Source organism: Anolis sagrei, chromosome 1 (genome assembly GCF_037176765.1).
Source record: "Anolis sagrei isolate rAnoSag1 chromosome 1, rAnoSag1.mat, whole genome shotgun sequence".
NCBI classification, from domain to species: Eukaryota; Metazoa; Chordata; class Lepidosauria; order Squamata; family Dactyloidae; genus Anolis; species Anolis sagrei.
The window spans coordinates 110,751,009-110,775,810 of NC_090021.1; the positions used below are offsets into that span (position 1 = coordinate 110,751,009).

The 24,802-nt window shown below is 41.7% G+C and overlaps 1 protein-coding gene across 7 annotated transcripts in view; it reads right to left on the reverse strand.

The window, feature by feature from the left end:
• Window positions 1–24,802, reverse strand: part of SENP6 (SUMO specific peptidase 6) — a 70,296-nt gene that overhangs the window by 3,871 nt on the left and 41,623 nt on the right. For 6 of the 7 annotated variants that reach the window (XM_060752932.2, XM_060752931.2, XM_060752929.2 and 3 more), the window contains 13 exons: window positions 24,626–24,793; window positions 23,762–23,795; window positions 22,957–23,142; window positions 21,134–21,360; window positions 19,396–19,502; window positions 19,198–19,314; window positions 18,067–18,195; window positions 16,369–16,461; window positions 14,928–15,361; window positions 12,655–12,758; window positions 9,138–9,232; window positions 7,147–7,215; window positions 6,904–7,054 (listed from right to left, as the gene is read on the reverse strand). In XM_060752932.2, the coding sequence (XP_060608915.2) occupies window positions 6,904–7,054; window positions 7,147–7,215; window positions 9,138–9,232; window positions 12,655–12,758; window positions 14,928–15,361; window positions 16,369–16,461; window positions 18,067–18,195; window positions 19,198–19,314; window positions 19,396–19,502; window positions 21,134–21,360; window positions 22,957–23,142; window positions 23,762–23,795; window positions 24,626–24,793 (1,914 nt within the window). Of the gene's footprint in view, window positions 1–6,903; window positions 7,055–7,146; window positions 7,216–9,137; window positions 9,233–12,654; window positions 12,759–14,927; window positions 15,362–16,368; window positions 16,462–18,066; window positions 18,196–19,193; window positions 19,315–19,395; window positions 19,503–21,133; window positions 21,361–22,956; window positions 23,143–23,761; window positions 23,796–24,625; window positions 24,794–24,802 lie in introns of those variants that run through there. The other variant, XM_060752935.2, reaches the window with a different exon arrangement.

Genomic DNA, 24,802 nt, shown 5'->3' on the forward strand with positions numbered 1-24,802 from the left:
GGGCGGGGCTAGCCAGCAGTTCTCTTCCGCCGCAAAGCAGCCAGAAGGCGTGGCATGAACTCGAGGGGAGGACGGGCGGGTATGTACGAATTCACAGGTGACTACTCAGGAAACTACAGTTACAGGTAAGCAACTTATAATTTCCTGTCGTAGTCACTGTGAATCGTACATTTGGTAGATTAGCGAGCTAACTAACCATGGAAGGTGGGCGTCATGCCACTGCCAAAAACAGGACAGCCCTTCCGAATTGTGCGTCACCTCGCGAAGCGACGTCTAACTTATAGTGGGTCACGAAAGAGAGGGGCGAGGACCAGATCGCTGCACGACAAATAGCGTCCAAGGGGACTCCCCTCCAGAAGGCCGCCGACGTGGCAACTGCCCTCGTGGAATGGCCCCTCACAGGGAGGGGCAAGTCCTTTCCAGCCATGTGGTAACACAAACGGATGGTTGACACAATCCAGGACGATAGCCTCTGAGATGAAACCGGTTGGCCCAACACATCCGCCCGATATTTTACAAACAACTTAGGAGTTTTCCTAAGCGTAGCCGTTCTATCTACATAAAAGGCCAACGCTCTGCGAACATCTAGTAAATGCAAACCCTTCTCCAACTGGGTCGAGGGGTTCTGAAAAAAGGAAGGAAGTATCAAATCCTGAGAGATATGAAACTGAGTAGAAACCTTGGGGAGAAAAGAGATGTCCGTCCGCAGTACTGCCTTGTCCTTATGAAATCTAAGGTAAGGTGGGTCCGCCCTGAGGGCACAGAGTTCACTAGACCGCCTTGCCGATGTGATGGCGATAAGAAAGGCTGTCTTCCAGGATAAGCAAGACAGACTTGCGGACGCTAAAGGTTCGAACGGTGCTCTCATCAATGCATTGAGTATAAGTTCCAAACTCCAAGAAGGGACCACTGGGGCTGCAGGAGGTCTGGTGTTATTAAGTCACCTCAAAAATGATTTAAGAACAGGGTCCAGGAAACAGGATGGAAGGCCCCTCTTCTGCCTGAACCACGAAATGGAGGCCAGATAACATTTTAACGACGGAAAAGATAAACCCGCGTCCAACAGTGACGCTAGGAAATCTAGCACTACAGAGATAGGGGCTGAATCAGGGAGTGTCCCCCTCTCTCTAGCAAAGGAGGAAAACCGTGCCCATTTGTAGACATAAGAGCGTCTTGTTGATGGTCTACGCGCTGCCTCGATGATTCGGAGCACAGGGTGAGATAAACCCAAAAGGGGGTCTACGGTGTTGGAAGGATCCGCCAGGCCGTCAGTCTCAGTTTGTGTACCTCTGGGTACAACACCTGGCCTCCCTGTGATGTTAGTAGGTCCACCCTGGGTGGAAGGCGGATGAAGATCCCCTTCGCCAACAGCCGCAGGGGCGAGAACCACGGCTGTCTCGGCCACCATGGCGTTACCAGTATGCAACGGGTGTTGTCTCTCTGGATCTTCGCAACGACCCGCAATAGAAGAGGGAAGGGAGGGAAGGCATAGGTCGTCCGGCCCGTCCATACTAGCGTGAAGGCGTCTCCCAGACACCTGCCCTGGGTCCCGGCCCGTGTCCGTGCACAATAGTGGTGGCATTTCAAATTGAACCGTGTGGCGAACAGGTCCAGTTCTGGCGTGCCCCATGCGAGGAAGAGCCGCCGAACCTCCTCCAGATTCAGGGACCATTCGTGATTCGCCAGAGGGTTCCGACTCAGGGAGTCTGCCAACAGGTTCTGCTCTCCTGGTACGTGCGTCACAAGGAGATGAATCCCTCTGTCTATGCACCACTCCCAAATTTGTGTAGCAAGGGTCAGGAGCGTGTGCGAGCGGGTGCCTCCCTGCTTGTTCAGGTAGTACATCACCGTGGTGTTGTCGGTGAGAATGTGTACTACCTGACCCGCGACGACCCTTTCGAAGGACCTCAGCGCCCTGTCTACGGCCAACATCTCGAGAGCATTTATGTGAAGAGCGCTTTCTTCTGCTTACCACATCCTGTGAGCCACTAGACCGTGGGAGTGGGCCCCCCACCCTGTGAGGGACAAGTCTGTAGTGACTGTGCTTGTGGCGCGAGGGGCGTAAAAGGAAAGACCCGCGCAGGCCCATGTTGGATCCGTCCAGCATTGCAGTGAAGCTCGGACCCACCCCGGAGGAGACAATCGCATGGCGGGGTTGTCCCACATCGGATTGAAGCTGGAGAGGAACCAAGATTGGAGTGGCTGCATAAGCAACCTGGAGTAGCGGATAACTGACGTGGTTGAAGCCATGTGTCCTGAGATGACCTGGATGTGCTTGGCTGACGTGTCGGGAGAGGTGATGGTTTGGTTGATTAGGTCTCGCAGGTTGTTGAACCGGTCCTCTGGGAGGAAGGCCCTCTCGGCAACGGAATCCAGGAGCGCCCCGATGAACTGGATGCGCTGCGATGGTATCAGGACCGACTTCTCCTGGTTGAGTACGAGGCCCAGCGACTGGAGAAGAGACAAAACCGTGGACACGTGATGTTGTAACGAGCAGCGAGACCTAGCCACTATCAGCCAGTCATCAATGTACGGGTACACGGACACGCCCCTCGTCCTCAGGTGCGCGGCCACAACAGCCATACACTTCGTGAATACCCGTGGGGCAGCTGAGAGGCCGAACGGAAGGACGTTAAAACAATACGTTTGGCCATTAACCCGAAAGGAGAGAAACCTCCGGTGATGTGGGGCAATGGAGATGTGGAAGTATGCATCCCTAAGGTCGACGGTCGCAAACCAGGCCCCCCGAAAGAGCAGGGGGGCTATGGAAGCAAGAGTCACCATACGAAATCTTTTGGGCTTAACGTGTTTATTTAGAGCCCTCAGGTCAAGGATAGGACGCATTCCACCTCCACGTTTAACAATCAAAAAGTATCTGGAAAAGAAACAGAACGGAACCGCAGACGGGTCCACCAGTGAGATGGCCCCCTTTTGTAACAACATCTTAATCTCCTCCATAAGCTGAGGGGAGAAGGGCGTGTCCCGAACCAGGCCCACCCTAGGGATGTCATCAAACTCAATACTATAACCGTTGGAAACAATAGACAAAACCCAGGCATCTGTGGTAATGCGTGCCCACTCATTGTAGAAGGGGGCGAGCCTGTCTTTGAACAGGGGAAACGGCCCAACGGGGCTCTCAACATTCGAGGGAGGTAAACAATGTGGGAATGGAATAGCAATCTGGGCGTCCCTTAACAAGCCAGGCGGAGGTTCGGTTACATCCTGCCCGTTATCCTCAATCGGGACATCAAAGGCGCTTCTTGGAGGCGCCAGTAGGTTTGGGTTTCCCCTGAAAAGACTGTGCCCTGGTCCTTTGGAAATAAGGGGCTCGACGCCCTCCCTGAAACCTCGACGATCCCGCCGATCTATTCCTGAAAGGCCCGGAAAAGGAGTTGTTAAAGGGCCTACGGTAGGAGGGGGTAGAATGTTGCCACCTAGGCTTTTGTTGGTTATACGGCTGCCAAGTGTAGCCGAATTTAGAGGCTGATTGCCTAACATCTTGCTTTTGCTTCAAATGGTCATCCGTATTGGGGTTGAATAAGCCCTCCTCGTGAAAGGGGAGGTCCTCAGCTAAGGCCTTTCCCTCCTCTGAGAGATTAGAAGCCCGTAACCAGGCATGCCTCCGAATGGAGGTGGCCGTGGCAAACAAGTTGCCGGCTGTTTCCGCCATAAGTTTGGCGAAGTCTTTTTGTATTTTTGACAACGCCAGGGCCTCATCCTGCAATGCTCTGGTGAGGCGTTGTTCTTCCCCGGGTATGGACTCAATATACAGCAACATCCGGTTCCACAGAAATGATTGGTAACCGCTCATATATGTTGCATAATGAGCCATGCGTGTGTATAAACTGGCAGAAAGATAAGCCTTTTTACCCAGTGTGTCAAGTTTTCTCCCTTCCCTGTCAGGGGGGGGTGGTTACCGAGCTCTTAGTGACTTCTGCCACCACAGTGTTTGCCCTGGGGGGAGCTATCACCCACTTCGCCGTAGCCATATCAATCTTATATAATGTGTCCAACCTTCTAGGGACCGCCGGCACGGCCGAGGGCGACATGTCAGCCACCTTAGCTAACTTTAGTAAATAAGGTAAGAGTGGGAGAGCAGAGAAGGGGATCGCATGTTGCTCATCTGATGGAAACATTGGATCCTCCACATGCTCAGGTGGCTTAGAGGCAGGTATATCCAATGCCTTGATCATATGTTCCACTAAGGCTGCAAATTTGTGAAAATCAGCGGGCATAGTACAAGAAACATCCTCACCCCCTAAAGTCTGGGAAGGTTCAGGCGGCTCTGAGCCAGAGTCACTGTCTCTTGGATCAATAATGTCCTGGTCGATGGCTCTGGAGGAGTCCACAACAGTTGCTCCCAGTGGGGTAGCCATAGCGGGACCTAGTCCAGTCAGAGGGGCAGGGTCCGCATTCGCAGAGACCAACACAGCAGGAGACGCACACACTGCAAGGTCCGTATAAGTTATAGTGCCCCGTTGCGCCTCCTGGCGATGCGTCTGGTTAATGTCAGCTACTGGGCCCGCGGACACGTCTCGGCGGGGCGCTTGATGGCCTCCCGATGAAACACTTGCCCCAGCAGGGGTCAGGAAGGGGCCCACTGGAGCCCCCTGCAAGGGAGGGGCCCCCGCAGCGGTCGGGGCCGTCGGCATAGGCACTCCCCCGTGCCCTAGTAAAGGGGGAGGTGGTGGAGGTCCCGCTGGGGCCGGTAACGGGTTCGGGGCCGGTACGTAGACGAGTTGGCCAGATGGAGCCATCTGCCAATAGCCCTACGGGGTCGCTGGTCTAGGGCCATACTCAGCCGGGTGGGTCGACGAAGCCCTGGACCGGTGGGAGCGTCTCCGACGCCTGGAACACGAGGAGGAAGACGAGGAGGTCGAGGAAGAGGAAGATCTGGAACGCCGGCTGGACCGCGTGGACGCTCTATGCCCTCGGCGTCGAGAGGTTCTGCTCCTTCGGGAGGGGGATCTTGAGCGCCTCGGGCCCTTACTTGGGCGGCGCAATCCCCTGCCTCCTCTCAGTTGGCTCTGATATGGCGCCAACGCTGGTGCCTCCCCCGATATCGGCGGCCCACAGGAGACGCCGCCTTGTCCCTCCGTCGGTATCGGATGGAGGCTCGCTGTCGGCAGCGCCGGGGAGGACGCCTCCCTCCTCAGGTCGGAGGCATCGAAGGGCGGAATCGTGGAGACGGCCCCCGGAGAAGCCATCCGCCCAGCCGCCTGGGCCACCTCGGTGGGAGGGGCGTTGAAGATGCCCCCAAACGCACCGCTACAGGATGGCGCCGATTCCAGAGGAGGAGTTGTGGGAGGAACCACGGAGACTGGTCTCCCGTCTCTCTGCGCAGACTCCCCGCTGACTCCGCCCCCTGAAGGGGAGAGTGTCGGCATCAGGGGGGTTAAGAGAGTCTCCGAGACCGGGCCCTCCGGTCCCGACTGTTGCGCCCTGACGGGAGTCGCATCCCCAGCCTCCAGGGATAAGGTAGGTGCCCTGAGGGATCGGCTTGACTGCCCCAGAGTCTCCGCCATTGCAGGGGGAGGGGCTTGAGCAGTGGAGGAAGAGACGCTTCCCGCCCTTTTTGCAGCCGCTTTTTTTCATTGTAGTGGCTCGCGGCCATCTTGTGGGGCCTTGTCCTTGGGCCTCTTGGCCCTCTTCTTGGTTAATCCCATAGCCTGATCCAGAAGAGGCACAGCAGACACTGCTTGGGCTGTTTGCTGCGGCGACGGAACAGGGGGGAGCAGGGCCCTCTCGTAAAGCGCCGCTTTAAGCCGCAGCTCCCGGTTCTTCCTGGTCTGTGGCGTGAAGGCCATACAGACCGAGCAGGTTTGGGTGAGATGACCCTCACCAAGGCAGGCTAAGCATAGGGAATGCCCATCAGTATCAGGATAAGTGTTAGGGCATTTAGAGCATCGTTTAAACGAAGTAGTAGCCATCACGCTACAGGCACGTGAGGGCAAACAGTTGATGGATCGGGTCAAACAGTCCGGGTCAATCGCTGGCGAACAGAGTCCAAATCAGAATCCAATACCTTTGTCACAAGTCAGTCCGGTCAAGTTGTAAAGATCAGTCCAGTCAAAATCTAAGAAGCTCGCAAAGGGAAAGAGGTTCTCAAGCTACTGCAAGAGCGCGGAAAAGAGAACTGCTGGCTAGCCCCGCCCACGGGCTACTTATACTCGAGAGGAGGGTGGGCGGGGCTAGTGGGGCTTTGAAATTGTTATATTTTCTTCTAGAAGGTTCCAAAAGCTGTACTGCGCAAGCGCACAAATACCAAATGTACGATTCACAGTGACTACGACAGGAAACTCAAATAGGGTGGAAGAGGAGACAGCAGAGGCAGCTGTTGATTATTTATGGGTCTCCCAGCACAGACAAAACATAAAAAAGCCCCCCAAAAGCACCCTTGCCCTCTACTCTCTCTTTCTCTTTTGGTCTCTGAGCATGGCCTAAGACCTCCAGATTCTCATAGTTGGTCCACACAAACTCAGAAAAACTGCAGGGAAGGATGAGGATAGAAGCAAGCCAGCTGGGGACAACCAAGGATGGGCAGCTAGCAAAGAGCCCAAGGGAAGCCTACCACAAATGAAGCACTAACCCCCTCAACTCTTCTCACCAAGACAGAGTATTGCCAAAGAGCTGCTGTCACTGCCATTTCCTTGCCCAGGCTTTCAAGAAGGCCAGAGGTGGTGGTGGGGTGGTCAGAAGTACTATATTGTGTAAGTTGACTTTTGTTTTGGGGGTCAATTTTTGGGAATAAATTTGTTGACTTATATAAAAATGTATATGGTAGATATTCAATACCATATCCCACAAATAAAGAATATAAGAGAGAAAAGGGCTTGGCATGGCTGCTGCTGCAAGCTTCCCACTCTAAAGCCAAACAGACGGAAAGACACCCAATATGCTCACCTCAAAAAAGCTTTCCACATACTGAAGCATATAAACTCCGCAATCACTGAAGTTGTTTTGTTGTGGCACTTTAGGGTTTGAGCCTTTCATAACATCTTTGGAAAAACTTCTTTTGCTACCTTTCCTGACTTCCCACTCCACTTGCAAGTATCTGCAATACAAAAGAGTGAGGCTCAGAAGAACGTTCTTAGAGAGTGCTATAAAGATGAAGAAGTGATTCTGTCTTAGAAGTTAAGTACTCACTCCCTTAATGTTCTGACAACATTGGATCGGGATGGGCCTCTCAAGGAATCCATCAGAAGAATGCAAGGCCTGCAAGAAAAAGACAGTATGTTTTCTGCATTATTAGTGTGTACTTCATATGTGCCACTTTGCTCAAACTGTACAGTTGGGTCTCTACATTTGCAGTTTTAATTCTGTACTGATTTGATTATTCCCAGATTTGTTAGTATGTTTTCTCCAGGAATATCTAGGTCAATCAGCACAACCATATGGGTAACCTCCACTGGACGCTAGAGGACCAAGAAACTCCCAGAGGGGTGTGTTCTTTCAGGAAAAATGTGTTATTTACATTAATTGCTATTTACAATATTTTCTTAGGCTTCAGTCAATTAAACTTTTCAGAGCTATTTATTTCACCTTTAGGTAAAGGGACAACTAGCATACAAAGAAAGGAGTATTGAAATTCCAGTGAAAAAACATTGTCAGATGCTAATTTAATGTCGTTCTATTTAGTCTTTATAGAGGTACTCCCTAACTGTATATTGTGGTATTTGTGTCTTTTTCTTTTAAAAACTGGTTAGATTAGCAATGTAAGGAGTTTTGGGCAGAAAAAGACAGTCTGCTTCCTGGTGATCAGATCCACCAACACTATATAGGAAATCATTACTGTCTGTTTTTCCAGATGAATTGCATAAACACAGGTATGTTTTTGTTAATTGTGTCAGAAGTGACTTGAAAGATTGCAAGTCGCTTCGAGTGTAAAAAAGAATTGGCCATCTACAGAGACTGGTAAAAGGAGAGATGGAGGACCTTGATTCAAAAACAACCAACACACACACACACACACACACACACACACACTTTATTTTTATCCCGCCTTTCTCCCCATATCAAGACACCTAACAGCAAACATGACACAGTAAGAGATTTTTAACAGCTTATTTACAAATACCAAACCTGAAATTCAACCTTACAATTTCAAATAATTTCAGTAATTTATAACCTGATATATTTACTGTAACTTCCTGCCTGAAAAGAACTTGGGGGAAATTGTTTTTCCCATCTAAATTTGGAAGTGACCAAAAAGGGGAAGGGAATAGGGAGATCCTGAAACATCTCTTTTATTGTTGTCTTGAAAATATAACCAGCATTCACTGAAAAAAAATAGAATCAGGATAAGAAGATTTCAGTCATTACTTAATATTCTGACCAAAACAAGCACACAAAATGCTAGAGATATCTTAGGTGAGAAAATGCAGCTTCTAGAACTCATGCAGATCTCCAAGGCTGTTTTTGTAGTCTCCTATGAGCCCATCTCACATTTCATGTTGACTACTTCTGAAATACATCTTAATTTTCACAACAAATTTGTCTACTACAGTGGAGTTCGCTACTGAAAATATGTTGCAATTAAGTAGTTCTGTTGAATATGAGATCAGCATATAAGAAACCATTGCACCCAAGGAAGAAACCGGTTATTTGAACACTCCCCTTGATAATGCTAGCTAATCTCTCCCCACCAGAAGCACTTTCCAATACTGCAACCCAAGGCAGCTCACAAAATGGTTAAAAATACAGATACAACTAGAAACAGATGTTTTAATTAAATGAATTGGCAAAAGGTTATTTGAACATGCTGAAATGTTTAAAGAACAATTGCCACAGACACAGAGTTATCCAAACAGAATATACATCAGGTATGCATCACCAGGGCAAATCACAAATCTCCAAATACAGGAACTAGCTTTGAGGAAATGTAGTCTTTGCCACTGCTTCCATCTGTAACTCACCTTCCAGCACCACTTTTCATATTGTTACTTCGAGTGCATCTCCAAAGGCGGAACTGAACTCCACAGCTTCATTCAGTCTTACTCCAGAAATAGTTTTACAGAAAGTTAACACCAAAATCCAACTTGCCAGTTATGATAGATATTTCCCAACTCAACATATCAGTTCTAAAATGTATCTGTTATATGCACAGAAAGCCATCAATATCTTACTTTAAAACTTACTGTTTACATATAGTAGGCTTCAGATGCCACTGTCCTAATTCTGAATTGCAATGATCATCTCCAAGGTCATCATCATCATCACAACTGCTATTGTCCTGAAAGAAAAAAATGTGGCTATTTTATAAGGAATTTCATAAGATTTTCAACTATAACAGATCAGCTGGCTCTCCACTGCTCAGTGTCAGAACACAGGTAACTCATCTCAACATGCTGACAACTAATGTCATATCAAAATAGTATTCATTGGTTAACATGGTTAGGTTTAAGAACCAGATTTCTCACACCCCACTTCACTGGATTGTTCCTGGGGAAATACTAAAAACACTCCTGGGACTTTTGCGAGTTTGCATCATCCATGTTATTAATTTTACCTCTTTCAAGACGAAGAAAAAGTTAGCAAATAGTTTATTTCACCTCTTCCTATGTTATCTCACATTATTACTGAACTTGCAAGTACTCCTTAAAATGTCCTGAGTCTCTTTTGGAAGATGTTGCCAGGATATAAAGAAAATTTATTATTATTATTACTTTTAATACTATCAATTTGCAGGATCCCAAAGTATACAAAAACTGAAACATCACGGCAATCATTCATTTGTATTAACTGTCTTAATCTCTCCCACTCTGCAATCACACTAGAGGAAAAAAATCAACTTAAAATCTGGTTTCTGCCTCCTGCAGAATTCTGGGGTTTGTAATTTAGTGAGGCTGTTAAAGGCTCTTCCCTAAACTACAAACCTCAGAATTCTACAGGAGGCAGAAACCGGATTTTAAGTGGATCTTTTGTCTATTGTGATGAAGTAGTTAGAAACAAAACAATAGATGGACATGACAATTTGTTTCTCGGTGAAATGTCTAGCGTTCTATTTGCAACTTGGCAGCATGTTTCATTGTAACTCAGCTGTACCGACCCTCAACATCAGGACTGGGCAACTGTGGGAGGTAAAGAGGGCATATTACCCCCCCCCCTCCAGGACACCTTGGAGGGGGCACATTTACCAACACACGCACAAACCCTCAAAGTATTGTTTTGCCACCAAAAGGTCACAATTTGCACCATGTTTTCAGTCCCGTCCCGTCCCCCCCCCCCCCAAGTCCAGGAAATGTCTTTTTTTCAAAATAGGAAATGACTACAAATCACTTTAGGTTAACATCTGGTTTGAAAAAAAATGCTTTCTTGAGTCTAAAATAGAAAAGGTAGGGCCTAAAATATAGGCTTAAATTCACTTAAACAACCTGGTGATAAAACATTTAAGGTCAATATTTGTATATTGTCTCTCTTTTATATGTTGAATCCCAGCAGAAAGAAATAAATGGTTTTAGAGTAACAGAATGCTTCCCATTCCCAGACATACAAAGTATATTAATCTGCCAAGGATGCTGCAACAGGCTTAACACTCTTTAATTCCAATTATCAGTGCCTAATCTCAAGACCTCCTTGCTACTAAGAGCACCAAGGGATGCAAAATCCAAATCAAAACTAAAACTACCTCATTAAACTGACAAATCCCAAAAGACAGCTTAACACTCATATGCTATAGGGGAGTTACAACAGCAAGCAACACTGTCAGATGAAGTTGTTTATCTTAATAGAGGGTTACTGTAAGTGTAGAACAAGACTGAATGCATAACAGCTGAATACTTTAAAAAATAAGTTCAGAGAAATGTGATGGAGAAAAAGACTTATATTTTTGCTGGACCTTATCTTTCAGGTATGTTATTTATCTTTAAGTAGAAAGATTCCAATCAAGGATGGATACACACATACATACACATGAATAGATAGATCTAGCTAGAGAAATGGAACTTGGCAGCTAAATGAAGCTAATATACAATGACCAATAAGAAAGTTAAATGGGGATGGAGGGACCACTTGTAATGATCTCAATAGTCGGGAAACAACTGTTTAATAACTTTGTAGGAACTACTACAGGATTGAGATATGAATATTATTGTGCAACATTTTTCCCATTGTGCTCTTTGAGAAATTTCTGCTTCCATGCAGATTAAGTGCTGTATTACACTGTCTTCATAGTTTTAAAGTCCAATGTCATCTCTTTGATGTGACATTATATTATGAATGCATTGTTGTTGTGTGCCTTCAAGTCGCTACTGACTTATAGCAACCTTAAGCTAAATCTACCATGAGATTTGTTTAGAGGGGTTGCCTCTGGCTTCCTCTGACGCTGAAAATGTGTCTTGCCCAAGGGCATTCAGTGGGTTTCCATGGCTGAGCAGGGATCAAAACCTGATCTCCAGAGCTATAGTCCCAATGCTCAAACCATTACACCACACTGACTCTCTGTGAATGCTATGTTTAAGAAAATAAAACAGCAATACTTCCTTCTTTACAAGAATAAATATCCAACCACAACTATGTCATTTCTGAAACAGTCCCTAGACTGCTTTTTGAAAAAGGTTTTAGTACTAAGGAGAAATTACTGCCTTTCATCCATTCTCAAAATGCTTCGCATATACAGGTTACAAAAAGAAAAACAACATATTGGATGAGGACATCCAAAGAATTTCTATCACTTTGAATGTGAACAACCCTGCCAGTAACTCCTGAAATTAAGATGCTATCTAGTCTCTATATCAAACTGTGAGGCTTGAAGAATGGAAGAGAAAAGTGGAAGAGAAACACTGTTCCCTTGCTTTTAAGTAATGAGGAGTGAGTTACACAAGCTTAACATTTATAATGTACTCCTAAATTCTACTAACAAGTAGACACAAAAATCCATGCTCTGTGGAGACACAGAAACATCTATGGATGCAGTTTGCCATCTATGGGTTGAAACTGGAAATGCTAACTGTGACTTGCAACCCAAAAAAGATTATGCAAGGAGATTAATTTTGTGGTGCTGATGAACAAGTCTATATTTATTACATATAAGATAGCAGGTATGAACACACAAAATTTGCTCCATTCACCACTGCAAAACATCAAACTCCCATTCAAGTTTCAAATCAGTTACTGCTAGGTTGGAGTGGACAGAAGGAGTGACATGGGGGATGAGAGAGATTTGGGGCAGGTGGGATGGTGGTGAGGAGACAAGGAGAGTGTGAAGGGATTGCAGCAGCTGCTACTCTTAGGGTGGCAGTCCTCCCTCTGTCCTTCCTGTAGACATACACACCATTCACACCTCCTCTTCCCACTCCCCCATCCCTATCCTCCCTAAACACTGAGCATGTGAGGAAATGAGCCCACCCATTCTACAAGTACAGGTGCTATTTTCATTTGTGTAAACTACAATGGGGGGGGGGGTACATATATTTTTTCCCCAATTCCACAGGGTCCCACATCCCTAACCTTGCAAAAACTGTATGTTAAGATACTTTTAACTGTATAAATGCCAAAATGAAAACAGTACTACTTTAAAAACACAATTATAAACTGTTAAAAGGTGTTCAATGGGTTATCTACTCCAAAAACCTGTTCTCGCTGAGTTTTTAACACACAGTTAAACTGTTCAGTTTGTCCCTACAACCAAAAAACATCGATATTTAGATTTGTTACCTGGTTGTCTTGATCTTCGGAAAAATCTATGAGCTCATCTTCATTTATTTTACCACTGTCAGCAGAATCGTCGCTATAATTTAATCTGATTTTCTGTAAACTATCTGCATGAACCATAAACATTAGTAAATTTTTGTAAAACAAGATATTACATATTCCCAAATCACATCATACATAGGAAACAATTTATAAAGCAAATAGTTATCATGCCACAATGTACCGGAGAATGATTGTTCAAACAAAACTATTCCTTACAAGACAACCATGGCTAGCATCCTGTTCTGTTGTTATGAGATCTAAAACTGAGCGTACAGCTTTGTAAATGATGGGGGGTCCAGTTTTACAGTCACTGAAGACTGAAGATGAAACTTCAGTCTTACTTTTCAAGCCCAGCTATGCCCCAAATGAAGGGTTTCCGAAGTACTCCAAACCAAGGGGAAGGGTGGGGGTGCAGTAATTTCCTGGTCTCAGGGCACATTGGGAAAAACAGTGGATGCAGATGACGAGGCTCTCCAGTTGTCTGGTCTCAAAGTGCCCTTACAATCAGGAGAGTCAGAAATGTCATTCCCAGCACTCTGTTCTGTAGCACCTCAGAAACCTTTGACTAGGCAGCAAGAGGTCAATACTACTGAATTCAATGGGATGAATTTCCAGGAAAGTCAACAGAGAATTCCAAGTCCAAGCCAATTATACCTCTAAATCAGTGGTTCTCAACCTGTGGGTCCCAAGAACTAGTAAACTGGCAGGGATTTCAGGGAGCTATAGGCCAAAACACCTGAGGAGCCACAGGTTGAAAATCACGGCTCTAAATGTACTGTCAAAGGCTTTCACAGCTGGAATACCTGGAATGCTGTGTGGTTTCCAGGCTGTATGGCTGTGTTCTAGCAGCATTGGCAGGCAAAACGTCAGGAGAAAATGCTGCTAGAGCATGGCCATATAGCCTGGAAACTACACAATGTTCCCTATATCTCTAAATGCTGCATTTTTCCAAAGTGAAAATAAATTAACACAGATACATAGAGTTCAGAGTATCTAAAACAAATATCAGTTGTATCTTACAATGACTATAAGACCCTAAGACCACAACGTCTGTTTGTGAAACAATGTTTTAGTTGAGTTAGGTGTGTTGGAAGGCTAGAACTTAAGATACTGTCTTTGGTGCCTACCATGTGCTATCTTTTTCATATAGTTCAATTAACTCTGTATAATCATTTTTTATTATTCCTTGCCACTACATTGTGCTGGTAATATACCCATCCAGATAATTATGGACTACCAACTGTTGGCCAACTGTTGGCTGTGTTTATATTACAGTGCATCAAAGGAATTATGATAGAAAATAATGCTGAAATGTTATTTTAAAAATCTAAACATTCTAAAAGCAAAATAGTCTTTATCAGGCAAACCTTTTTTTTAAAAAAAATAGTACACTAATCTTTCTGATAGAACAAAACCAACTGAAATAATTTGATGTACATCTAAAGAAAAATGTACAGAAATACAGCAATATTATAGAATAACTCACTCTCAAGGAAATGGCAATATTAAGCTAGAAAAATGCTTTAGACAACCTACTTACCCTGTAACCCTGTATTCTGACTGATAACTATTTTCTTAAAAAAGAAACATGCAACAGTGGTGGAATCAGTGTCTAATTCTGCTCCTCAAAGAAACCATCTTAAAATGCAACCTGGAGGAAGTTATATGTGACTTCTTGTTTGTACTCTGTAGGGACTATCCTGCTATATGATAAATAAAAGTAACAGACTTGTATAAATCTATGAGCACAAACACACTACAGGAAGACAGTACCAGAACTATAAAATGTATCTTTTTTGGACTATACCTTCCAATGGTGGTTGAGTATTCTATTCCAAGTTCTGATGAAGACTATTGTTACACTTTTAAAAGAGGTAGGTTGTAAATATCACTTCTTTTTCACTTACTGTGTAACAGGCTGCAGTATGTCTTGCCTGCCCCCTTACCTGCTATATTTCTATTTTTAAATATGTAATTGATACTATTTTCTTTGCCTAGTAGTTCCAAGAACCTTTTTATATGAGACTTCAATATTTCTAATTTCCCCCAAAAATGTAACTTTGCTTATATTCTACTCTTCCTTAACCAGATTTATAGCAGTTTAAGATAATACGCCCAGCATTTCGCTTTTGAGCACAGCTCAGAGCCACTCCCACTCAATCTGGACAGTGATATAGAACTACAATAAATTTTATAGGCAAAATACCCATAGAAACATAATAGATAGTACACACCAGAAACTTGGACATGAGTTTTCTGTTCACACTGTATTCCATTTGCTTCTGAAGTCCTATAGCCCTGTTTGTGACATACAGGTTCCACAGTTCTTAATTCTTCTGTCGTGTTATTTAACTGATTTAGTTTTTTAAAGCCACCTTTCAAAGCAGGGTTTCTTCTGCAATACAGTGACTCACTCTCCTCAGTTTCTGCACTTGTGTCAGTTAATGCTGCAACATGCTTCTTGTTCAGTGCCTTCTTTGTGACTGCTGCAGATGGGGATTGATGTAACGGGTCCAATTCGCTAGGTAAAGGAGATGAAGTCCTTCCATCTTGATGTAAGGGAAAGGATTTAACCTGTGCAGATGCATTTTCCTGGTAATATGGATTGGTCTCATATATTGGTTTCTTTAAACCTGGAAAACAGATGACAGCCAAAAACCAATGTGCCCTGCAATAAAAAAACATACAAAACAAAGGAATAATTCCAAGTCTACCTTGATATAACGTATTTTAAGCAAGATAGACAACCATTTTTAACAAGCCTACTAGCCAAGATAAGAATAAAAACCACTGCCAGTGCTTCCTTTCCAGCTTCACGGCTCTACCTCTGTGCTGCTGCTCATAGCTGGAAGGCAGACTTTGAGCTCTGTTATTCTGCACAACTATGGCTTACTGAATCTGGCAGGCACAGATTAAACACCACATATCTGGTTTTTCTGTTCCATTTCCAAAGCAAAATGGAGAAATGAAGATAAGGTAGCTTTCTTTACTTCTCCATTTAGTGTTCCATGCTCAAAGCACCCATTAGGTATATGATCTTACTCATCCACCTAAGCTAGAAGTAAAAGGCAAAAGCAGGCTGGCTTGCTCTGCTTGCAGAATTTATAAGGAACCACATGATTCCATTTCCAATCCTCAAACTCACAATGGACAATAAGAGGCAAAGATATGCATCCAGCAAGTAAGAAGCAAAACAAATTCCAAGTTAGAGCAAGTGTTGAATCCTCTTTGCACTTTATCCTCTCACCACTTAATTCCCAGATTGGAAGAAAACTTTAATTCATTCTATACCAGACATCCTATCTCCCTTTTTAACATGGTGCAGGTAGCAAGGAATGATTGTTGAACCCTGATTAAACTTTAGTACATATATGACTAGTTTAAAAAAATCTGTTTCCTGACTTTCTTTCGCCACATTGAGAGGTAAATGACAAGACATGCTAGCTGCAGTTTGAGCAAAGTGCAAATTGAATTTTTTTAAAATTTCCTCCCACGTGAGAAAAAAGAGACACAAGAATGGGTACATACATGCGTTGTCATGTTTTGTTGCACCATCTGAATGCAGCTAAGAAGCAGCATATGATGAGAACCACAGTTTTTAAAAGTCTTCATTGCCATAAGATTCAACAGAAATAAAATGCCAACTCTACACACAGTGGTTCATGTCCTACTTACGCTTCATTAAGGGGAACAAAAATAAAGTCTTTTTCAAATATATCAACATGTCGGGTCCATGTTTTCACTCGACCGTGCCGTTTCTGCTGGATTCTGTAAACACAAGAGGAAATAAAATTATTTTAAAAAATAATATTTGATACTTACAAGACAATGTATTGTCTTCTTCCATGGAGTGAATTATCCTCACAGTAATGTGGCACCAACTAGTTTAAGACATTTAGGGATTACCTTACCTAATTAGGTGGCAATAACAGATTTAAAATGAATTACCCCATACACATGCTACTCTTAACATTCAGTTGGTACACTGTAAATCACGAACAAGTTGATATAATCATCATAATAACATTGTAACTGGGCTCCAGTTGGGAGCTACCATAGTTGTAAACCAATTAATGATAAAATTGAAATGCACGACTGCCAATGTTCATATTCTCAGGAGATGATGTAGCTATGCTATCGGGAAAGTAGAGCCAGAAGTGTAGCTATTACAGGGTGAGGCAGCATAACTTCCTTTTTTAAAATTCTGTTGGTTGAAGATGTAGCGGAGCGCTAGTGGTCTCGTTCGAGAGGCAGGAGTATAAAGTTTTGTCCTGACACAGTTCAGTCGCCATCATGCGTTGGAACAGTGATGAGCGTGCTTTTGCCGTTGAGGCCTACTTTTCGAGTGGATTTGGAGTGGCTGGCCCACTCTCCAGATTTGCCCCTTGTGAGTAAAGTGGCAAAAGGCAAGAACTAAGTTCATCCTGGGATAACCTAAAAGAAGCAACAAACCCCATCTACTCTCTTTACTGTGGAACCACTTCTGGTGGTTTTTAATGCCTGAGTGGGGAAATGATAGCAGCGGCCAGAGGTGGCACCTCTGAAGTCCCCTGAAGTGACACTGCTGCTTTTCTCCTCCACTTATCCACAGGTGATATCAAAATCCATAATTATGGACCCAACACCAGCCCTCAACTTATACATGAAGCCAACTTATCCATGAGTATATACAGTAACACTCAAAAATGATTTAGTGTTATGTAGAGCACACTCATCTTCAGCACAGCTAAAAGACTGGAAACTTTTTGTTTCCATTTCCAATTAACAACTGATTACTGTTTCCAAAAGCAAAATTATAGTTTTCCCCAATACATGATCCCTAGATGTTGTTGAAATGCAATTCACATCACCTCAGCCAGAATGGCCTAGGGCCCAGGATTGTGTGGTTGCTACTCTGACATCCTCTTGTCTATAGACTCAGAAAAGACAGTACAGGCAGTTCCCGAGTTACAAACATCCAACTTACAAATGACTCATCATTAAGAATGGGGGTGAGACAACAGGAAGTGAGCGAAATTGACCCCTTGGAAGGGAAATTCACTCATGGGAAAAGGTGTCTCCACTGAAGTTTTCTCACCAATCCTTGTTTCTACAACAAGTCATTTTTTTTTCAAAATGCAATTATGATAGGGAAAAAGAGGTGAAATCTTCTGAACAGGGGCACAGACAGTAAAACAAATACCACCCGTCCCCATGCTATCCAAAGTTAATATATAATACATATTGGCTGGAGTAACAATTTAAAATGTACCTGTTCTGACTTACATACAAATTCAACTTAAGAACAAACCTACAGAACCTATCTTGTTTGTAACTTGAGGACTGGCTGTATTTGGAATTGCAGTTCACAATAATAATCCCATCCAAACTTACGTGAGGTTTGAAGTTTCTTGAGGGTTTGGGTTTCTCCTCTCTCTTTGATTAAGGCGTTTATAGAAAAAAGAACTGAACACGTGAATTCTATCAGCATCTTCTTGTTTCAACCTTTCAAGAACTAGATACCTTTAAAGGGAAGCAACATATTTCTCTTTGTATTATTCAGTGATTTTTAATTTCTGTTGATTTAAGCTGTTTTATTTGCCAGCTATGCTATCCAAACCAAAAGAGCTTATGAAAGAGATACAGAATTTCTCATCAAATTAAAATCAAGCAACTTGTAGTCAGCTACAAATTTAAAAAGCAATTTAAATGGTTTTACATGAATCACTATAAATAAAGTTGCTGTACATAATGAGATTACGAATGCAGTTATAACACCTTAAAAAGGTTAACTCTATTGAGAAGATATTTGATCAGAGCACAGAAATACATACAATGGAAAACACAGAACCACTGCCATAAATAAAAGGCCTTATTTATATCGTCTAGTACAGTTTACCTTAAATTCAAAATCATTACAATGTCTATGCTTTATATCATTAGCAAAGGGTCATGAGAAGGCAAGAAAACAAAAAAGGGAGTTCTTATTCTACTGTTTTTCCTAAGAGAAATTCCCATTACTACATGATATATCTGAGAGCAATACATTTTAGGAAAGGGTATGATGAAATTTTGAAAGACTTCAGAAGGAAAACAGGGAAAATGTGGATTGTGAACTGTACTACCCTCCCAACCCATACATATAGATCTGTCCTAAAAAGCTATTGCAGGCTTGCAAGGGTTTTTTTTTTTTTTGGAGGGGGGGGGATATCTATTTTTAGGCCCAAAACAACACCCAAGGAGAAGGAGTATAAAACAAGGGTCTTTTATAGTTCACGGAATTGTAGTATTTTCATATTTGTGGTCTAAAGTATTTATTTAGCAACATTAGCTAAATCTAAAAATTCCTGGACCTGCTGTTTTTCATTAATGAGCTATTCATTGGACTCTGCACAATATAAGTGTTTTTAAAGCCAGTACAAAATGGAAAAAGTTGAAATAATAATTTAGGCGAGTCTTAATAGGAGGGATTGTTCAATGACATCTGTTGGTTAAGTGAACCAGGCTCCACACAACACAACTTACTTTAAATAAAAATCAATGATTACGTCGTTTAAAAATTCCCCTTCATTTAAGCAATGGAGATCTTCATTAGTCACGGAAATGCCACCTTTTGCTGGAGGAGGCGGATAAACTATCAATCTGCAAAAGAGAAATACAATGAATACATTCAGAGTTTGTATAACATGGGCAAAAATTACAACATGCGAAAAGACTTCGTACTTTTCTATAGGACCAATGAAGACTGTATGGGGCTCTCCACTTTCGTCATCATCAAAAAACTGGAACTGTGTTGAATTTCGCAGCTGCATCTTGGATTCAGAGGCAACCTTGAAAAAATTAATATGAAACAGAAATCATGAAGTATTGAAATCTCTTCCAAGACACTACAGTATTTCAGGAAGCATTTCTTTAAATCAAAAAGGATCCACATTTGACCACAACAATGCATAAACAATGACTTATGAAACTCGTTCCTCAATTTTATATTCACCCCATTTTCCCTATTCCACTTGAATTCCAATTTGGCACAGAGAAATCTAGTTTAAATTCAGTTTACTAAAATTATGGCACAGCCATGCTTAAATGCTGAAAAGTAAAATGCCCATGGCTTGCAAAGCACTGCTAATTTGTATCAAAGAGAAAGGGGAAAGGATGTATGCCAGTGTAAGGAAAGGTGGTGTCTGGTATAAGTCCAACAGACAGACACAGACACTCTTTCAAACAGCATTAGCTGGAAGCAATAACTACCTCCACGCCTTCCAGACCTTCATTTTAGGCTCTAGAGCTGGTACAAATTTGAGAGTATAGACTTTTGTGTAGGCAAAAAGCACTTCCACTTTAACTACCCAGTTGATCTGCATGCTAGAGCTGCACAATAGATCAGGATATGGTTAGTACAGCAATAATTAAAAGGAATTCTTATTTAATTATTGGTAGCCCAATGGGCTAAACCCTTGTGCCGGCGAGACTGAAGACTGACAGGTTGGAGGTTTAAATCCAGGAAGAGCATGGATGAGCTCCCTCTGTCAGCTCCAGCTCCCAATGCGGGGACATGAGAGAAGCACCCCACAAGGATGGTAAAAACATCAAAACATATAGCATCCCCTGGGTAACATCCTTGCAGATGGCCAATTCACTCACACCAGAAGCTACTTGCAGTTTCACAAGTCGCTCCTGACACACAAAAAAACCTATTTGTGATGTAAAAGAGAGATGTCGTTTAAGCAAAATGTGAACTATGTTTTATGAAGCCCAGAAAGAAACCCCCAGAATATGATCAAGGGTCTGGAGAACAAGCCCTATGAGGAGCAGCTTAAGGAGCTGGGCATGTTTAGCCTGAAGAAGAGAAGGCTAAGAGGAGATATGATAGCCAAGTATAAATATGTAAAAGGAAGCCACAGGGAGGAGGGACCAAGCTTGTTTTCTGCTTCCCTGGAGACTAGGACATGGAACAATGGCTTCAAACTACAAGAGATTCCATCTGAACATGAGGAAGAACTTCCTGACTGTGAAAGCCGTTCAGCAGTGGAACTCTCTGCACCAGTGTGGTAGAGGCTCCTTCTTTGGAAGTTTTTAAACAGAAGCTGGATGGTCATCTGTCAGGGGTGCTTTGAATGCAATATTCCTGCTTCTTGGCAGGGGTTTGGACTGGATGGCCCATGAGGTCTCTTCCAACTCTTTGATTCTTTGATTCTATGAATATTTCAGATTTTCAAATAATGAGACCTCCATTCTTTTAGCTAAAACACCAAATGGAAAATACCATGATAAGATGAGAAAATCTTGGATTTTAAAATAAAGATAATCCTGCTTTTACAGTTTGTAATCTTGTAGCTAAAAAGTTGACTTTCTTTTGTTAACAAAAATGTTAACTGGAAGATGCGAACAATGTATAATATTATTTGGAAATTAACACATTACAATTCATTCTATATCCAAATATTTTTAAAAATAGTACATGTTTAGCTTTGCCTTCTTTTTGAGCAATCCCCCCTCTTGAAGTGTCTTCAAAGGACTTTGTGAAGGCCACAAGCCTGCTGTTTGCTTCTTCAAAAGTTATTTTCATAAAAAAATTAGAAATACTATTCCTGACTCCAATGTCAGAAATTATTTTTTCAAATATTGCATTTGCTTGAGCATCCAGGCCTGTCTCAAATATTAAAATGATGTATTGTTCTTCTGGATCTACAAAAAGAAAAGAAAAGAAGTTATGGTTAATTTATACACTGAAAGTGAAAGCATTTTGCAGCTCAGATTTCTCAAGTCATGCCTGTATACTGATTAGTAGTAGCTAGAAATAAACAACTACATGGTTATGGCCAAAAGACATCAATATAACGAATCTTCCTATGAAAAAAGCATGGTAACTATGATGGGTGAGAGAAAATAACTCCACCCGAACTCCAGCACACATCAAACAGTTTTCTATCAGACTCTGCTATCTCAGTGCTAAAACCTAATTTGAGCTCTTTTCAGTAATAATTTTCTGGTTTTCCCTCTGACAATCCAATTGACTTCTGTAAAATGTCTACTTTTCAAAATAAGATTACCGTATATACTCGAGAATAAACAGAGTTTTTCAGCCCCTTTTAGGCAGAAAAAGCCCCCCTTGGCTTATACTTGAGTCAAGTTTATTTATTATTTTATTCTACTACTATTATTATTATTATTATTATTATTATTATTATTACATTTATTATGTTACTCTATTATTTTTATTAATTTATTGTTTTGCTCTATTATTACATTTATTATGCTACTCTATTATTGTTATTACATTTATGTTTATTTTACTCTATTATTATTACATTTATTATTTTACTTGATTATTACTGTTATTATCACATTTTCTTTATTATACTCTTATTTCTGTTATCATCACATTTCCATTATTTTACTCTATTATTGTTATTTCTATTATAATTAGTATTTTACTATTATTACATTTATTATTTTACTCTATTATTACTGATATTATCACATTTCCATGTATTCTATTATTTCTATTATTATCACATTTCCATCATTTTATTCTATCATTATTATTTTTATTACATTTATTATTTTACTCTATTATTACTGGAAGGATATGTAAGCCCATTTACATTGAAGAAGGTTAGAATAATGGTTTAATCAGAACTGGACATTCTTATCTTAAATTACAGTTTCATGTAAAATTCAAAAACTTTAAACCTACTGAGGCCTCAATTAATGTAATGTTATTGGTATCTATTTTTATTTTGAAATTTATCAGTAGCTGCTGCACTTCCCACCCTCGGCTTATACTCAAGTGGTAAAAATAGGCTGATATTCGGGTAGTCTTATATTCAAGTATATACAGAACATACAAAATAAAAAAGACAACAATTACAATTACTTCAAAAGTTAAACAAATTATCCCAAGGGAAATGGGGAATATCTGCCGATGGAACTGTTTCTGCGACTGGAATCGAGAGGGAGGCAGTCTTTTCTCCAAAGCTAACCCATGTGCCCCAAAAGCCTGCTCCAGATGCCTTAAGAGGCCCCACTGGATTTATTTTCAAGGAGAAGAGAAGCAAATTCTGTTGTGCTGACACCACCAGTGTAATGATGATTTTGCGGCACATTTTCTTAGCTATTTTCATTTTGTGGGTGATCTGACTGCTTTTGAGGGAATAAAGCTTATCAAACCCCAAACAGGTGCATTCGTAGAGTTTTGTGAACACTTTACTACTGCATAGGTATTTTCTACTACTGATCAGTGTGTAAAAGGTTGACCCATGTGCAAAATCATTCACTTACTTGCTCCTTTGCAGTCATACCAGACATTATCTTTCTCCTTGTTCATCTTCAGATGGGATCTCAGGGTTTGGCAGGCTGCAGGTATAGTTTGCAGGAAAACTACAGGTAACTTGCGTACACCGCACCATTCACATTTTGTAAGTTCAGAGGTTTTTAAATTAATCTCCCTAGTGTCATTTTCTGACTCTGGAAAATGCAAGAAAATCAGTTATTATTGTATTATATATACAAATATGGCTCTTGTCATAAAGAAACAAAGAGTCACATAAATTTGCTGTTTATTTTAAGTGTTGTAAAGTAATATATCCTCAGCAAAGGGAAACGTATGAGGTATACTTCCTATTATTTAAAGTTATCAACAGTGCTGATTATGACACTCCACATCCAAATATTAGCCATGGTCATTGATGCTGGAACATCCTGGGGGGTGGTAGTCCAAAAAGACAGCTCTCCCAAGCTTTGTCAAATATGGTATCTTTTCAACACACTCAACTCTTAGTACAGAATTACTGAGCAAAGCAGACTAGCAACTTTCAGGTTGGCTCCACTACTGGACAAATTCTTTGTACTGGGGTTTTTCAGTACCACCTTATTGTATTGGGCATGACAAAGAGAAATAGAGATAAGGTATAGTATACTGCCATTTTGGCACTACTGCTATCAATGATTTCACAGGATGAGCTGTTAATTCAGGTCCTTACTTCAAAAAGAAAAATCACATTTGAAGAGGAACTAAAATAGCCACAGAACACCTGACTTAACTACTACAGGCATAAGCAAATGGAGAAGGAAGAAAATTACTAACCTTCCAAATTTATCTTGATATAGTCCATGCAAAACTGAAAAACAGAGCATTATAATGGAATTTACATAGCTTGTCAGTGACAGCCTTTTCAACCTATAAATGTTTAATGTAAACTAAAATAACTGTAAGAAGCTGTATTACACATGTATGATATTGATCAACAGTATTTCATTTGCCATGCAGTCATAATAAAGACTGCACACAAATATGTTGCACTTGTGCAAGTAGTCCTTGTTTCTGTGAATTTTTTTCAAGACATCAGAAGAACAGTAATTTTCTTTTTACATTACTACCAGATTTCAGTGAATCCTAACAGAACATGTCCATTAAAATGTATCCATTGTATTGTATTTTGTTTTACATTAAGCACAATTACTGAATATGCATGTCCAGATATCTGCATTAGATACAAAGTCATCCTAGCTCTATCTCCACTTGGCTACTTGCTTATCCTCCTTTCTCTCCCTGAACTCTGGCACCATTTTACACTATTTCTCAGTAACTTCAACTTTCATGTCGCTGATCTGCTTGTGTTCTGTTTCTGTTGCATTTCTGCTTATCTACTATTGTCATTCATAAGATCTTATTTTCAGTTATTGCTGATGGGGACTTTTCTATTACAGAAATATTTGTGTTTGTTATCACGTTGTATGTTTCAGACACTGCCCACCTTTCTCACAGGTAATTTCTTCCATGACTCAATATGTGGCATAGAAGCAGAGTCTCTCTTCATTTCTGTTAGATCTGCCTGTTCATTAAACACATCATGTTTTACCCTCAGCTTTTTTTTATACCTTTAGCTCACAATCTGTAACGTCTTTTTAAATAAAAATGACAAAACACAAAAATAGTAATTTTACTTACGATTACAGGCTCCACAACCATTCTTCGCAGGGTTCCTATTCTTATACTTCGACAATGTAGAATGACACTTTCACAAGAATTTTGATATTTTAAGGGTACATCTGTTGCAATTTCTTGAGAAATGACTTTACGACGTTTTACTGGAGCACTGGATACAACATTACCAAACTGCAAAAT